Source organism: Notechis scutatus, chromosome 10 (assembly GCF_049901735.1).
Source record: "Notechis scutatus isolate UNSWTSFEM ecotype Mainland chromosome 10, rNotScu1.2, whole genome shotgun sequence".
In the NCBI taxonomy this organism is placed as follows: Eukaryota; Metazoa; Chordata; class Lepidosauria; order Squamata; family Elapidae; genus Notechis; species Notechis scutatus.
The window spans coordinates 18,135,176-18,148,293 of NC_142018.1; the positions used below are offsets into that span (position 1 = coordinate 18,135,176).

General features: G+C 48.3%; 1 protein-coding gene across 1 annotated transcript; it reads right to left on the bottom strand.

The window, feature by feature from the left end:
* Positions 1-70: 70 nt before the first annotated feature.
* SLC25A5 (solute carrier family 25 member 5) lies at positions 71-9,872 on the bottom strand. Its single transcript, XM_087972162.1, has 4 exons — positions 9,659-9,872; positions 5,849-6,335; positions 4,490-4,630; positions 71-493 (listed from the first exon to the last, which is right to left on the bottom strand). The coding sequence occupies exons 1-4, from the start codon at positions 9,767-9,769 to the stop codon at positions 336-338; spliced, it is 897 nt and encodes a 298-aa protein (XP_087828288.1). The 5' UTR covers positions 9,770-9,872; the 3' UTR covers positions 71-335.
* Positions 9,873-13,118: the final 3,246 nt, after the last annotated feature.

The following is a 13,118-nucleotide window of genomic DNA, read 5'->3' on the forward strand; positions in this document are numbered from 1 at the left end:
TTCCAGCAAAACATTTTGTTCATTATCCAAGAGAAGGAGGAAATCAACAAACAAAATTTGGGTGCCGGGGTTTTTTTTTTTTTCCTTCTTCCATTTTATTTCTCAAACTTATTTTAACAGGAGTGACTGAATAAAAATAAAGTTTGAGTCCCATCGTCGAAGGAATGACTTGAGAACGGGGATCAGGCAGGAAAAAAATCAGGGCCTCTCCGTCAAGTAAAGAGACGCCAACCCGGGAGGGAAACGATAAATAGTTTTAGATGCAAGTCCATGGAATATTACGTGGGAAGGGTCGTCTAAGGAGTGGGAAGGGGTGGGGATGGGGGCGTTCCAGCTTATGTATATTTCTTGATTTCGTCGTACAAGACTAAGACGAAAGCACCGCCCATTCCCCTGAGGACGTTGGACCACGCGCCCTTAAAAAATGCTTTGCCGCCTTCGTCCCGGGCAATCTTCCGCCAGCAATCAATTGTTCCAGAATACATGATGTCAGCTGGGGGGAAAAAGAGAGAGAGAAAATGAGCAATTAAATTCATCCAATGTTGGCAATAATGCAGGGCCCATTTAGAATAGAATAGAATAGAGTAGAATACGGGATGACAGTAGAGTAGGGGACGAGAGTAGTGTAGAGTAGAGTAGAGTAGAGTAGAATAGGGGACGAGAGTAGAGTAGAGTAGGGGACGAGAGTAGAGTAGAATAGTGTAGAGTAGAGTAGAGTAGAATAGGGGACGAGAGTAGAGTAGAGTAGAGTAGAGGACGAGAGTAGAGTAGAGTAGAGTAGAGTAGAGTAGAGTAGAGTAGAGTAGAGTAGAGTAGAATAGGGGACGAGAGTAGAGTAGAATAGAATAGAACAGGGAAAGAATAGAAGAATGGAATGGAATGGAATAGAATAGAATAATCTTTATTGGCCAGGTGTGATTGGACACACAAGGAATTTGCCTTGGTGTAAATGCTCTCAGTATACATAAAAAGAAAGGATACATTCATCAAGAGTCGAGAATCATCAGGTACAACACTTAATGATAGTGACAGGGTACAAATAAGCAATCAAATCATACTGGGAAACAGTCAATATAGATCGTAAGGATACAAGCAACAAAGTTACAGTCATACAGTCACAAGTGGGAGGGGTGGGCGATAAGGAGTGATGAGAAGATTAATAGTAATAGTAGTGCAGACTTTGTAAATAGCTGGACAGTGTTGTGGGAATTATTTGTTTAGCAGAGGGATGGCGTTCGGGGAAAAACTGTCCTTGTTTCCAGTTGTTCTGATGTGCAGTGCTCTACAGTGTTGTTTTGAGGGAAGGAGTTGAAACAATTTATGTCCGGGATGTGAGGGGTCTCTAAATATTTTCACAGCCCTCTTTTGGACTCGTGCAGAATACAGGTCCTCCATGGAAGGCAGGTTTGTAGCAATTGTTTTTTTGTGCAGTCCTAACTACTCTCTGGAGTCTGTGTCTGTCCTGTTGGGTTGCAAAGTCTCCACTGTTGATACTGTTGCGGCTTGGCTAGTGCTAGAGAAATCTTATATAAGCTTTGGAAGCCATATTGACACCGGATGCTTCCACACTGCCACATTCTTGAGCCTGGGAAAATGGGAGGGGGGGACTTTCTTGGAGTGTATGTGGTTAGACACAATAGCATTCTTTTTCTAAGTCAAGGTCATGTCATTTCTGCACCTGGGTGAGGGTGTCTCAAGTTGGGACGGATGGTGATTGGGTCATGTGATGCAATGATGGGTACAGGGGGTGGATTTGTAATTTTTTACTTATTGCAAAGAAGTCCGGAACTTTCAGATTTGGGATTCCCCAGATGTGCCAGTTTACTATCCAAATAAAACAGAACTTCTGAGAAGGTGGTCTGTCTCGGAGTTATTTGTTGGAGTGGAGGTTTTCTGGAACGCTGACATCCTAACAAATTGTCCGGAGAGATTCTCCATCCTCCAGGTCGTAGTTATCCCAAAGGTGCTTTTTTTTTTTTTCTTTTTCCAGGAGGCAACTGGGACTTGTTTGTTTTTTGAAGACATTTCGCTTCTCCAAGAAGCTTCTTCAACTCTAGCAGAAGCTTCCATTCCCCACTATTCTGTCAGAGCTGAAGAAGCTTCTTGGGAGGAGAAGCAAAACATCTTCAAAAGAAAAAAACAAACAAACAAGTTTCCTCCAGGTAAAGCACCTTTGGGGGTCCTAATAAATTACTTTTTAGAACAGAAACATTTCTGCCCTGACAACACAATTTAAAATGGAGCACAGAAGAAACAGAGGAAAGGGAAGAGAGATAAATAAGGCGTTAACTTCAAACTACGTCAATTTTTTTCTCTCTCTCTCAAACTTCACCATTTTAAGATGCATGGACATTTAACTCCCAGAAGACCCTGCTGGCAGGGGAATTGTGGGAGTTGAAGTCCATGCATCTCAAACTTGCTTAGGTTGAAAAACACTGGACTAAATGATGGTTTGAGATGAATGGGAAATGGGATGCCTCCTTGTAATATTTTAAGCATCATCAGTGCAAGTTCTGGGAACTGAATCCGAAGAGGATAGCCAGATGAAGAAGATGCTTTTGATTGGCTAAGGTTGCAACCACTCACAGCATGCTCCTGCCAAATTCAACCAATCAGAACTACGGTAAGAATCCAATGTCATCTTTATAGAGAAAGGACAATTCATAAATTACATCAAAGAGAGTTCAACTCCTAATGACAAACTATTAGGGTCTTTTTAACCTTTCGCAACAAATTCAGGGAAAATGTTTGAGCTGAAAATGTAATTTTCCCCCCCCTTTTGACTTAGGGCTTCTCCAGGTGGCCATTCAGCTCAATATGAGTCATTATTAATACAGGAGAGGAGGTTTTTCTAAAAGGGGAATATTTAGCGGCTAACTTTATTTTGTCTTCCATTGTCATGGAAGAAGTTTGTTTCGAACATAGCTAATTGACCAAAAAGTAATGCAGAATAATGGACAAGTTCTTAATGTAGGTGATGTAGAGGAAGATTGAGGGTTTTCAAGACTAGCCCAACAGGAGTTTCAAATGCATTTAAAAATAAATAAATTTAGAAAGCCAAAGGATTACATTTTCATCTGCTTAAACACAAGGCAGCTTATCCATGAATCATAGTTACAACTGGTGGTATTGATGGAGTGGTGCAAATAATGAATAAATGACCCAGATTTTAGACATCTGAAGTCTGATTAAATCATATGTTTATTGACGCTAAGGGCAGACGGTCAATCCTGAGCCTTCAACCATCTCCTTAAAGCAGTGTCGTTGTCCCTTAGGAAAGTATTTTTCCCTGTGGAGATAAGCTGTTGGTGACCCTCTAAAGCTCTTGAAATGTCAGCCAAGCGGGAAAAAAAAAAGAATAATGATGGGAACTGTAGTCCTATAACATCTGTAGAATCAGACATCCTGGCCCCTGGCATGTACAACACCTTGGATCTCTGGTTAGAAAGCAACCAGATCTGAGATCACCTCTAAAAGCTAAATCAACAGCTCCACTGATCTGAATTAAAACTGACTTGCTGAAGACATCCCTGTTGTTTAGAAAACATAATTTTCTCTCTTAAGTTACCGTATTTGCCGGCGTATAAGATGACTTTTTTGCCCTGAAAAGATGCCTCCAATTGGGGGTCGCCTTATATGCCGGGTCGCCTTATACGCCGGCAAATAGTAATTGGGAAGCACTGCGGCTGCCTGCAGCTGAGGCACTTTTGCGCACCGTGGAAACGAATCCCGTGAAGCCGAAGGAGCAGCCAGCCTTCTCCCAGCTCCCAAGGAAACGAGGCTCGCACCGCCCGAGCCCGCTGAGGTATCCGGCTGGGGCTGTCAGGAGTTGTTACCGCTGGCGCGGCTCCGCGCGGCTCCAGTCCTGCGTTGCCTCGGAAAGGGAAAGGCAAAAGCCGCGGCTCTTCCTTTTTGCCTTTCCTTCCCGAGGCAACGCAGGACTGGAGCCGCGCGGAGCCGCGCCAGCGGTAACAACTCCTGACAGCCCCAGCCGGATACCTCAGCGGAGCCCGGCGGTGCGAGCCTCGTTTCCTTGGGAGCTGGGAGAAGGCTGGCTGCTCCTTTCAGCTTCACGGGATTCGCTTTCCACGGTAGACAAAAGTGCCTCAAAAAAAAAAAAAAGTGCAAAAGTGGAAGGGCGGCGGAAGAGGGGCGAGTATATAACAAACTATATTTTGAGTGGAAATGTTGGGGGTCGCCTTATACGCCGGGTCGCCTTATACGCCGGCATATACGGTACATGTTTCTCTCTCTACTGTGTATGCCCAAGGGAGAAGGCAAGCTGCTAAGTACAGCTACAAAGGGATATTTGGAAGAAAAGCTAGATGGAGCCCTTGGTGGTTTGCAGACGTTTCATAACCCAACTAGGTAACATCATCCATGTTACCAGCTAGTTGGGTCATGAAAAGTCCAAAGAGCTCAGAGAGCATCAAAGATTCCACATTCAATGTACAAATGTTCTTTTCTACTGGAAAAGCTAGATACTCACCTCCTTTGCGACCAGATTGCATCATCATTCTCCGCCGGACGGTGTCGAAGGGATATGAGGTCAGGCCTGCAACAGCCGTTACCGACTGTGCGATCATCCAGCTGATTAAGATGTGAGTGTTCTTGGGGTCGGGAAGCATTCCTGGGTAAAGGAACCAAAAACTCTGCTTAATTACGGTCCATTTAAGAGTGGCATTTCCTAACCGTGGTAACTTTTAAGATAGGCGGACTTCAACTCCCAGAATTCCTCAGTCGGTGTGGCTGGATGGGAAATGCTGGGAGTTGAAGTCCACCTATCTTCAATCTTGCTAAAGTTGAGGGAAAAAATGCCTTAGAGCAGAAGTCTACAACCTTGGAAACTTTACAACTGGTGGACTTCAATCCCCAGAATTTTATATTTCTTTTTATTATTTCTTTTATATGTTTTTTTGTATCAGCCTTGAGCCACCATGTGCAAGTCGGCAGCACTATAAATTTTCTAAAATGAAATAAAAAATAAAGTTCTCAGCCAACTTTCCAGTCTACGGAATTCTGGGAGTTCAAGTCCACCTACTTTTAGTTGCTAAAGTTGGGGAAAAAATACCTTAAGAGCAGGACTCTCCAACCATGGCGACTTTTAAGACTTGCAGACTTCAATTCCCAGAACTTCTCAGCCAACTTTGTTTCCTGGGGAATTCTGGGACTTGAAGTCCACCTATCGTAAAGTTGCTAAAGTTGAAAAAATTGCTTTAGAGAAGGGATCTCCAATCTTGGCAACTTTACGACTGGTGGACTTCAAGTCCCAGAACTTTATATATTTCTTTTTATTCTGTTTATTTCTTTTATATGGTTTTTGTATCCACATAAGCCGCCTTGAGTCGCCATGCGCAAATTGGTGGCAATTTTTTTTTTCTAAAATAATAAAATTAAATTAAATTAAAAAAACAAAACTTCTCAGCCCACTTTGTTGTATGGGGAATTCTGGAAGTTGAAGTCCACCTACCTTAAATTACTAAAGTTGTGGGGGGAAATGGCTTAAGAGCAGGACTCTCCAACCATGGTAACTTTAAGACTTGTGGACTTCAATCCTCAGAACTTCTCAGCCAACTTTCCTGTCTGGGGAATTCTGGGAATTGAAGTCCACCTACCTTTAAGTTGCTAAAGTTGGGGGAAAAAACGTACCTTAAGAGCAGAAATCTCCAACCTCGATAACTTTAAGACTTGTGGATTTCAATCTCCAGAACTTCTCAGCCAACTTTGCTGCCTGGGGAATTCTGGGAGTTGAAGTCCACCTATCTTAAATGGTTGCCCAAGCTGCCTTAAAGCTGCAGTGGGGTGGCAGGGCAAAGGACTACAAACCCCATTCCCCCACTCCCGTTACCTTTGGCGGTGTCGTAAATGCCAAAATAGGCTGCCCTGTAGATGATGATTCCTTGGACAGAGACGTTGAAGCCTTGGTAGAGCCCCCGAAGCCCATCGGACTTGAAGATCTTCACCAAGCAGTCGCCGAGGCCGTTGAATTCACGTTCCATCCCGGCTTTGCCCACGTCTGCCGCCAGCCGGGTACGGGCGAAATCGAGAGGGTAGACAAAGCAGAGCGATGTGGCTCCGGCGGCGCCCCCGGAAGCCAAGTTGCCGGCAAAGTAGCGCCAGAACTGGGTTCTTTTGTCAACGCCGCCCAAGAAGATCTGCTTGTACTTGTCTTTGAAGGCGAAGTTGAGGGCTTGCGTGGGGAAGTAGCGGATGACGTTGGCCAGGTTGCCCCGCCAAAAGGAGAGGAACCCTTGCTCTTTGGGGATCCGCACCACGCAATCGATGATGCCCTTGTACTGATTCTCGGCCGTGATCTGCATGCTGGCATGTTGGACCTGCCAAGAGGGGAAGGTAAGAAAGAGCAGCACCGGCTCCAGTTCAGATTCTCTTTCTCTCAATCTTTCTCTTTCTTTCTTTTTTTTTCTCTCTTTCTCCCCTTTCTTTCTTTTTCCTTTTTCTTTCTCTCTCCCTCTTTCTTTCTCTCTCCCCCTCTTTTCTTTTCACTTTCTCCCTCTTTCTTCTTTTTCTTTCTCTTTTTCTTTCTTTGTCCCCCTTTCTTTCTCTCCTTCTCCCCTTTCTTTTTCTTTCTATCTCCCTCTCTTTCCCTTTCATTTTCTCTTTCTTCCTCCACCTCTTTCTTTTTACTTTTTCTCTCCTTCATACCCTTTTTCTTTTTCTCTCTCCCTCTTCTTTTTTCTTTCTCTTTCCTCCCTTTCTTTCTCTCTTTTCCTCCCCCTTTCTTTTTCTTTCTCTCTCTCCTTCACACTTTTTATCTCTCCCTCTTTCTTTTTTCTTTCTCTCTCTCTCCTTCTTTTCTCTCTCTCTCTCTTTCTCCCTCACCACACTCACTATCTATACCCACCCAACTCAGCCAAGTGACTCTGGGTGGCTTAACAATTCTAATATTCTAAAACAATGAAAACTCTTTAAAAGACATTAAAACAATAACATCCACCCAATAAATCAGTATAAACAGCAGATGGTTAATTAACTAATCATCACACCAAGTAACAGGGCCATTAACACATCCTGAGCCCTAGACCCCAGGAAACATCCAAATTATTAAAGCAGAGGTCTTCAAACTTGACCGCTTTAAGACTTGTGGACTTCAACTCCCAGAATTTCTCCTCTAGTCATGTTAGCTCGGGAGTTCTGGGAGTTTGAAGTCCACAAGTTTTAAACTTGCCAAGTTTGATGAACCTTGTGTTAAAGTGTTTGGGCCCATTGCCCCTTTGCAACGTTCAAACTTAAGACAGCTCAAATGATTCAAAACAGAAAGTGAAACTTTTTAGCTTTGAGATTACACAACCCAATGCCCTTTGTGGGTTTTGGACAAACCAGGGTTAGTCGTCCAAGGGCACAAGAGGTGGCCCCAAAATCACAGAACAAAGGCAATCTTTGGAACTGTGGCAAGGCCTCGCAATCTGTTTTGAAACATCAAAATCATGACAAGTCCTGTATAGTAAAAAAAATAAAAAAACACGCTGCATCTTGTCAAATACTGTACGGGAAATTCCCCGGAAGTTTTTCTTTCTCCACCCTGAGACAGAAGGAAGAAACTGCTGTTGAAATTCTCTCCTTTTTAAAAAAAGAAACCTTTTCATAGTTGGTGGTTTGTCCTAGGCCTACAAAACCACCGGCATTTTGGGGTCCCGTTTTTTAAAAATCCCGGCGGTTTTGCTTTCGAAAGCTTGGAAATTTAAGAGCTGTGATCCAGAGAAAACCCAGAGCTCTCAGTTCCTCCAGGGTGAAGTTTACAAGACCAGCCAGAGGCCACAGGCCGATCTGAATTGATTTGCCTCTGGCTGAGCTTAGGTGAAGACAATGGGTTGTAATCCACCCAGTGATAAGTTTTTTTTCTCTTGCAAGGTGACCTCTTTCTTGGGTGATTGCGGCTTGGCGCCGTCCTGGGATCAAGGTGCCCCTTAGCCGCTTGCTAAGCCACGGGGTGGGGGTGGGGTGGCAACCCAGGCTCCCAAACCGCTGCATTTTTTCGGCTTTTCAGCCCATCCCTAAATTGGCCTGGGGGAGGGCAAAACGTGACTTTACAAGCTTCCTCTTGCAAGACTGTTAGGATGCCGGGTGTAAATCTCCAGTGACCTTGCTAGGCCTTTACTCACAGGCCCGGCAAGCAGATAGGAGACAAAAGGGGGAGAGTGGGATGATATTTTTTTGAATTTATTTTGAGAAAAGCAGCTCCTTTCGAGGCTTTGCCGGGAGAGCAGAGTGGAAGCAAGACAAGGTTTCATCTGGTTCCCAGATTTTGGACCAAGTGCCCTTCTTTCCCTTCAAGGTCACAGGATGGCCGAAATAAAAAAAACCGGCGGAGTGACAGACGGACAGAGGACGGGATTAATCTTTCCTTGCAAAGGCAGGAAAGCCGCTCAAAGAGGCCTGGAGAAGAAGGCAGGGACCTCCGCAGCAGCAGCTGCTGCTGGCGAGAGAGAGAGAGAGAATAATTTGCCAAAGGCCTTGTGCGGCTTCGCCCTGCTCTCTTTGGCTGCCACCGATTCAATCTCTCCCAACGCCCGGGCGGAGGTTGGCATCAACCAAACCAGTTTGCTCCAGCGCTGCCAGCTTGCCCGTCGTTGCCACCGCAACCAGCCGGGGAGGGTGCCGGGGCAAGGGACGGGGAAGGGTTGGTTTCCTGTGGGTGGGTGAGGGACCCAGGCCAGCCTAAGAACCGGATGGGTTTGGGAAGGAGGATCCGCGGCTATTCTGGAGACACGGCCCCCGCCGGTCCATAAAGGAGATGGGGAGCCCAGGTCCGGGAGGGGGGGTGGAGCAGAAGAGGTGGGGGGCTCAGGAAGCAGCCATGGGGTTTCTGAGGTGGGGGGCATCAAAAGGGGAAGGGGTTCACAAATGAGCTGGGGAGGGAACCCAGGTCTGGGTAAGGGAGGGGAGGCCAGGAAGCAGCCTTGGGGTTTCTGCCATGGGGAGGGGGGCATCAAAGCGGAGGGGTTCATAAACAGGAACGGGGAGCCCAGGTGAGGGGAGGGAGAGAGGGGGAGGGCTCAGGAAGGGACTGTGGGGTTTTCTGAGGTGGAGGGGCATCCAAGGGGAAGGGGTTCATCAATGAGATGGGGGCCCAAGTCTGGGTAAAGAGGGGAGGCCACGAAGCAGCCGTGGGGTTTCTGGGGTGGGGGCCAGCAAAGCAGAGGGAGGGGGAGCCCAGGTGAGGAGAGAGAGGGAGGGACTCAGAGACCGTGGGGTTTCTGAGGTGGGCATTCGGAGGGGTTCATAAACGGGAGGGGAGCCCAGTTCCAGGGAGGGAGGGGGTCAGGAGGGGCTGTGTGTTACCTGGGGGGGGCATCAAAGCGGAGGGGTTCATAAACGGGAGGGGGAGCCCAGGTGAGGGGAGGGCAGGAAGCAAGGGGAGGGGGAGGGCAGCCGAGAGAAGGGGTTCAGCTGCCCCCCCCCCATCTCCTTGGGGCGACCTTGAGGAAGGGCAGGGCGCGTCTTCCCCATCCGCAACTAGGCCGCCTCTGCCCACGCGGCGGGACAGGAGCCCCCTCGGACGCCCTTCCAGACAGACCCCCTCCCCCGGGGCCCGAAGGAAGCCCTCCCTCCCTCCCTCCTCTCACAGCTGGATTCCAGCTGACCCCCCTCCCCAGTCCTTCATCCCCCTCCTGGCCCTCGGAGGCCCGCCTCCCCTCACCTGGAGCAGGAGTTTGACCCGCTCGATGGGGGCCACGGCGGTCTTGGAGATGGCGGCCGCCACGCCGCCCGCCAAGAAGTCCTTGAGGAAAGAGATGGCCGCGTCGGTCATGATGATGCTTTGGCGGGGCCGGGAGGCTTGCGAGCCGGCAGGCGGAGGAAAGAAAGGAAGGAAGGAAAGACGGACGGCGAAAAGGGGCTGCCGGCGGACTGAGAACGAGTCCTTGAAATGGCCGGCTTTTATACGGCCCCCGCAGACTTGAACGTGGGAACAGGGGAGGGACGAGACACGGGCAGCCACGCACGGCCGCTTCCCATCGCCCTGATTGGCTCCCGGGCGGAGGGAGGGACCGAAGGGAGGACTGCGGAGAGGTGCCCGGGGGTTGGGGGAGGAAAGGGGGGAAATCTAGATCCTGGGATCTCCCCCCCACTCCTTCCCCCCACTCCCGAGATCTGTCCCGTGGAAGGAGGAGAGTGGGAAGGGGTGTGTGTGTGTGTCTGAACCCGGATTAAACCCGGGTAAGAAAGCAAGAGAGGGAAAGAGCCGGCTTTAACCTTGGAGACGGACGGATGCCGCAAAGGATGCCGGCTTTTGGGCACCTGCGTGACGTCCGACGACGACCCACGGGCAGGGCGTTCCCACGACAGCCCCGCGTGTCCTGAAGTGGCCCCTCTCCGCCTGACCGCGGCAAGGAGGGGACGGACGGGCAACCGACCTCCACGCCTGGTGTTTCTACCCGGGAGGGGCTGGGCCTGCCCAAATCCCCCGGGGATCTGCCCCACTTGGGATGATGTGCCCCAATTTGGGGGGGGGGGGCTGGTGTGTTCCCCTTGGTGGGCTGGTATGCCCCAATTGAGGGGCTGATGTGCCCCAATTGGGGGTGCTGGTGTGTCCCACTTGGGCTGATTGAGGGGCTGATGTGCCCCACTTGGGGGGTTGATGTGCCCCAATTGGGGGCTGGTGTGTCCCATTTGGTGAGCTGGTGTGCCCCAATTGTGGGGTTGGTGTGCCCCAATTGTGGGTTGGTGTGCCCCACTTGGGTTGATGTGCTCCAATTGGGGGCTGATGTGCTCAATTGAGGGGTTGGTGTGCCCCACTTGGATTGATGTGCCCCAATTGGGGGGCTGGTGTGTCCCACTTGGTGGACTGGTATGCCCCAATTGAGGTGCTGATGTGCCCCAATTGAGGGGTTGGTGTGCCCCAATTGGGGGGACTGGTGTGTCCCACTTGGTGGGCTGATTGAGGGGCTGATGTGCCCCACTTGGGAGGTTGATGTGCCCCAATTGGGGGGGTTGGTGTGTCCAACTTGGTGAGCTGGTGTGCCCCACTTGGGGGGTTGATGTGCTCCAATTTGGGTGAAGGGCTGATGTGCCTCAATTAAGGGGTTGATGTGCCCCACTTGGGGGCTTGATCTGCTCCAATTTGGGTGAAGGGCTGATCTCAACTTGCAGAGGGAACCAACTGCCCCATCTTAAAAAAATAAAATTAATTAAAGACAGGATCCGATTCACTCTTTTTGCTAAAAGGCAGTTGGCTTAATCCCGGTTTGTGGGGTTGGCCTAATCCTGGGTTGTGGATGAGCCACCTTTACCTGGCTTTGCAGGGGTTGCTATTTGCACCCCCTGCCTCAAAGGCAGCCCTGCGTTTAAGCTTTAAAAGCATGGGGTGGAAGGAGGCAGGGCCCAGGGTTCTTCATACTGCCCCGTCTATTCCTATCTCAACATTTCCTTTCTGGATGGCAACTGTTTATGCTTCATGTTCCATAAACAAACCACTTGTGGAGTTTCACAGCATCCCATTTGTGCCGTAGACTCTCGTGATGGACAGATTGGGAGGCTTCCTGGGAGTTGGATGCTCTGGGACAAGGACATACCTTGTCCGTTTCCCCCATCCTGACCTGGAAAAGGTGAGAGAAATGGAAAAACCTTGCCCAATCTCTGGCTTTTATTAGAGATGATAATGGCACTGTCACTGGGAGCAGTGGATCTCCTAAAGATGTTGGGATCCAGAAGCCATCCCACCTTTGCCCCTCTGGCCCCAACCCCGGCTGGGAGAATGTTTCACAGTAAGACTTCCTCTGCACCATTCCACCCAAAACTTTTATTCCCCTCGGATCGCCAAAATCCGCACAAAAGCAAGGGAGGCAGCTTGTATCTTACATTTTCTTTTAACATTCACATGACAGAAATATCCTAAGCAGTGGCTGGGTCAGATAACAGATAATCAGATTTGGAAGGGACCTTATAGGTCATCTAGTCCAACCCCCCACCCCCGCCCAAGCAGGAGACCCTACACCATTTCTGACTGATGGCAGTCCAATGTCTTCTTGAAAGCCTCCAGTGATGAAGCTGCCACAACTTCCGAAGGCAACTTCTGTTCCATTGGTTGATTGTTCTCCCTGTCAGAAAGTTTCTCCTTATTTCCAGGTTAAATCTCTCCTTGTTCCGTTTCCATCCATTATTCCTTGTCTGGCCTTCAGGTGCTTTGGAAAATAGCTTGATCCAGGGGTGGGATTCAAATTTGTTAACCGGTTCTGTGGGCGTGGCTTAGGTGGTGGGCGTGGCTTGGTGGTCATGTTATTGGCTGGGTGTGGCCAACTCAATATCACTCACATCGAGGCACGCATCTCCTCGCCTGGTCTCTCATGACTGTGGGGATGTTGCAACCGCCGTTAACTGTGAAAAACGGTCATAAGTCACTTTTTTCAGTGCCATTGTAACTTTTCATGTTGCCACCTTAATCAACAGGGTTTAAGCCATTTCTCATCCGACTTAAAACTGGAGAACGTTCCTTCTGATTTGGAAAGAAAATGTGTGCCTTTTAAATTAGTTTTAAGTTAGCAATGATGTCACTACTTGTGCAAATTGGGCAGCTTTGTGTCATAAATAAATAAAATGGCTTAGATAATTCCTTAAACAGTCTTTCTAGCAATATTTCTCTTAAGTGACTTGCCAGAGCTGACAGTACCTTTAAAAAATTCTATTGATGCCCGTTTCTCAATTGGGATGATTACTTTCTTTGCTTTTTCCCCTAGTCGATCTCCGTAGAGATCCCAAAGATCTCAAGCTGTTCACTTTGAAAAACCTTGCCCAAGGCAATAACATAATTTACCCGCATATATTCCTTATATTTGTTTCTCGCTTGTCATTTCCATAATGCATTTGTTGCTCTCATTTTAATATCCAGAAGCTATGTGCAATCAATCATTTTAATACCCAGAAGCTATGTGCAATCAATTATAGTGCTCCATCACGGGAGGCTTTTAAGAAGAAACTGGACAGCCATTTGTCTGAAATGCTGTAGGGTTTCCTGCTTGAGCAGGAGGTTGGACTAGATGACCTACAAGGTCCCTTCCAACTCTTGTCATTCTGACTTCATAAGATTGAGGCAGCAAGACAACCACTCAATTTATTAATAGGCCCCGATCACCCGACCACAAGACAAACCTTTAAAGCCACAG

Coding starts and splice junctions, on each gene's coding strand:
- SLC25A5 (XM_087972162.1), bottom strand. CDS start 9,769: ATGACCGACGCGGCCATCTCTTTCCTCAAGGACTTCTTGGCGGGCGGC. Junction 4,631..5,848: donor CATTTACGACACCGCCAAAG/GTAACGGGAGTG, acceptor TCCTTTACCCAG/GAATGCTTCCCGACCCCAAG. Junction 494..4,489: donor GCAATCTGGTCGCAAAGGAG/GTGAGTATCTAG, acceptor TTTTCCCCCCAG/CTGACATCATGTATTCTGGA.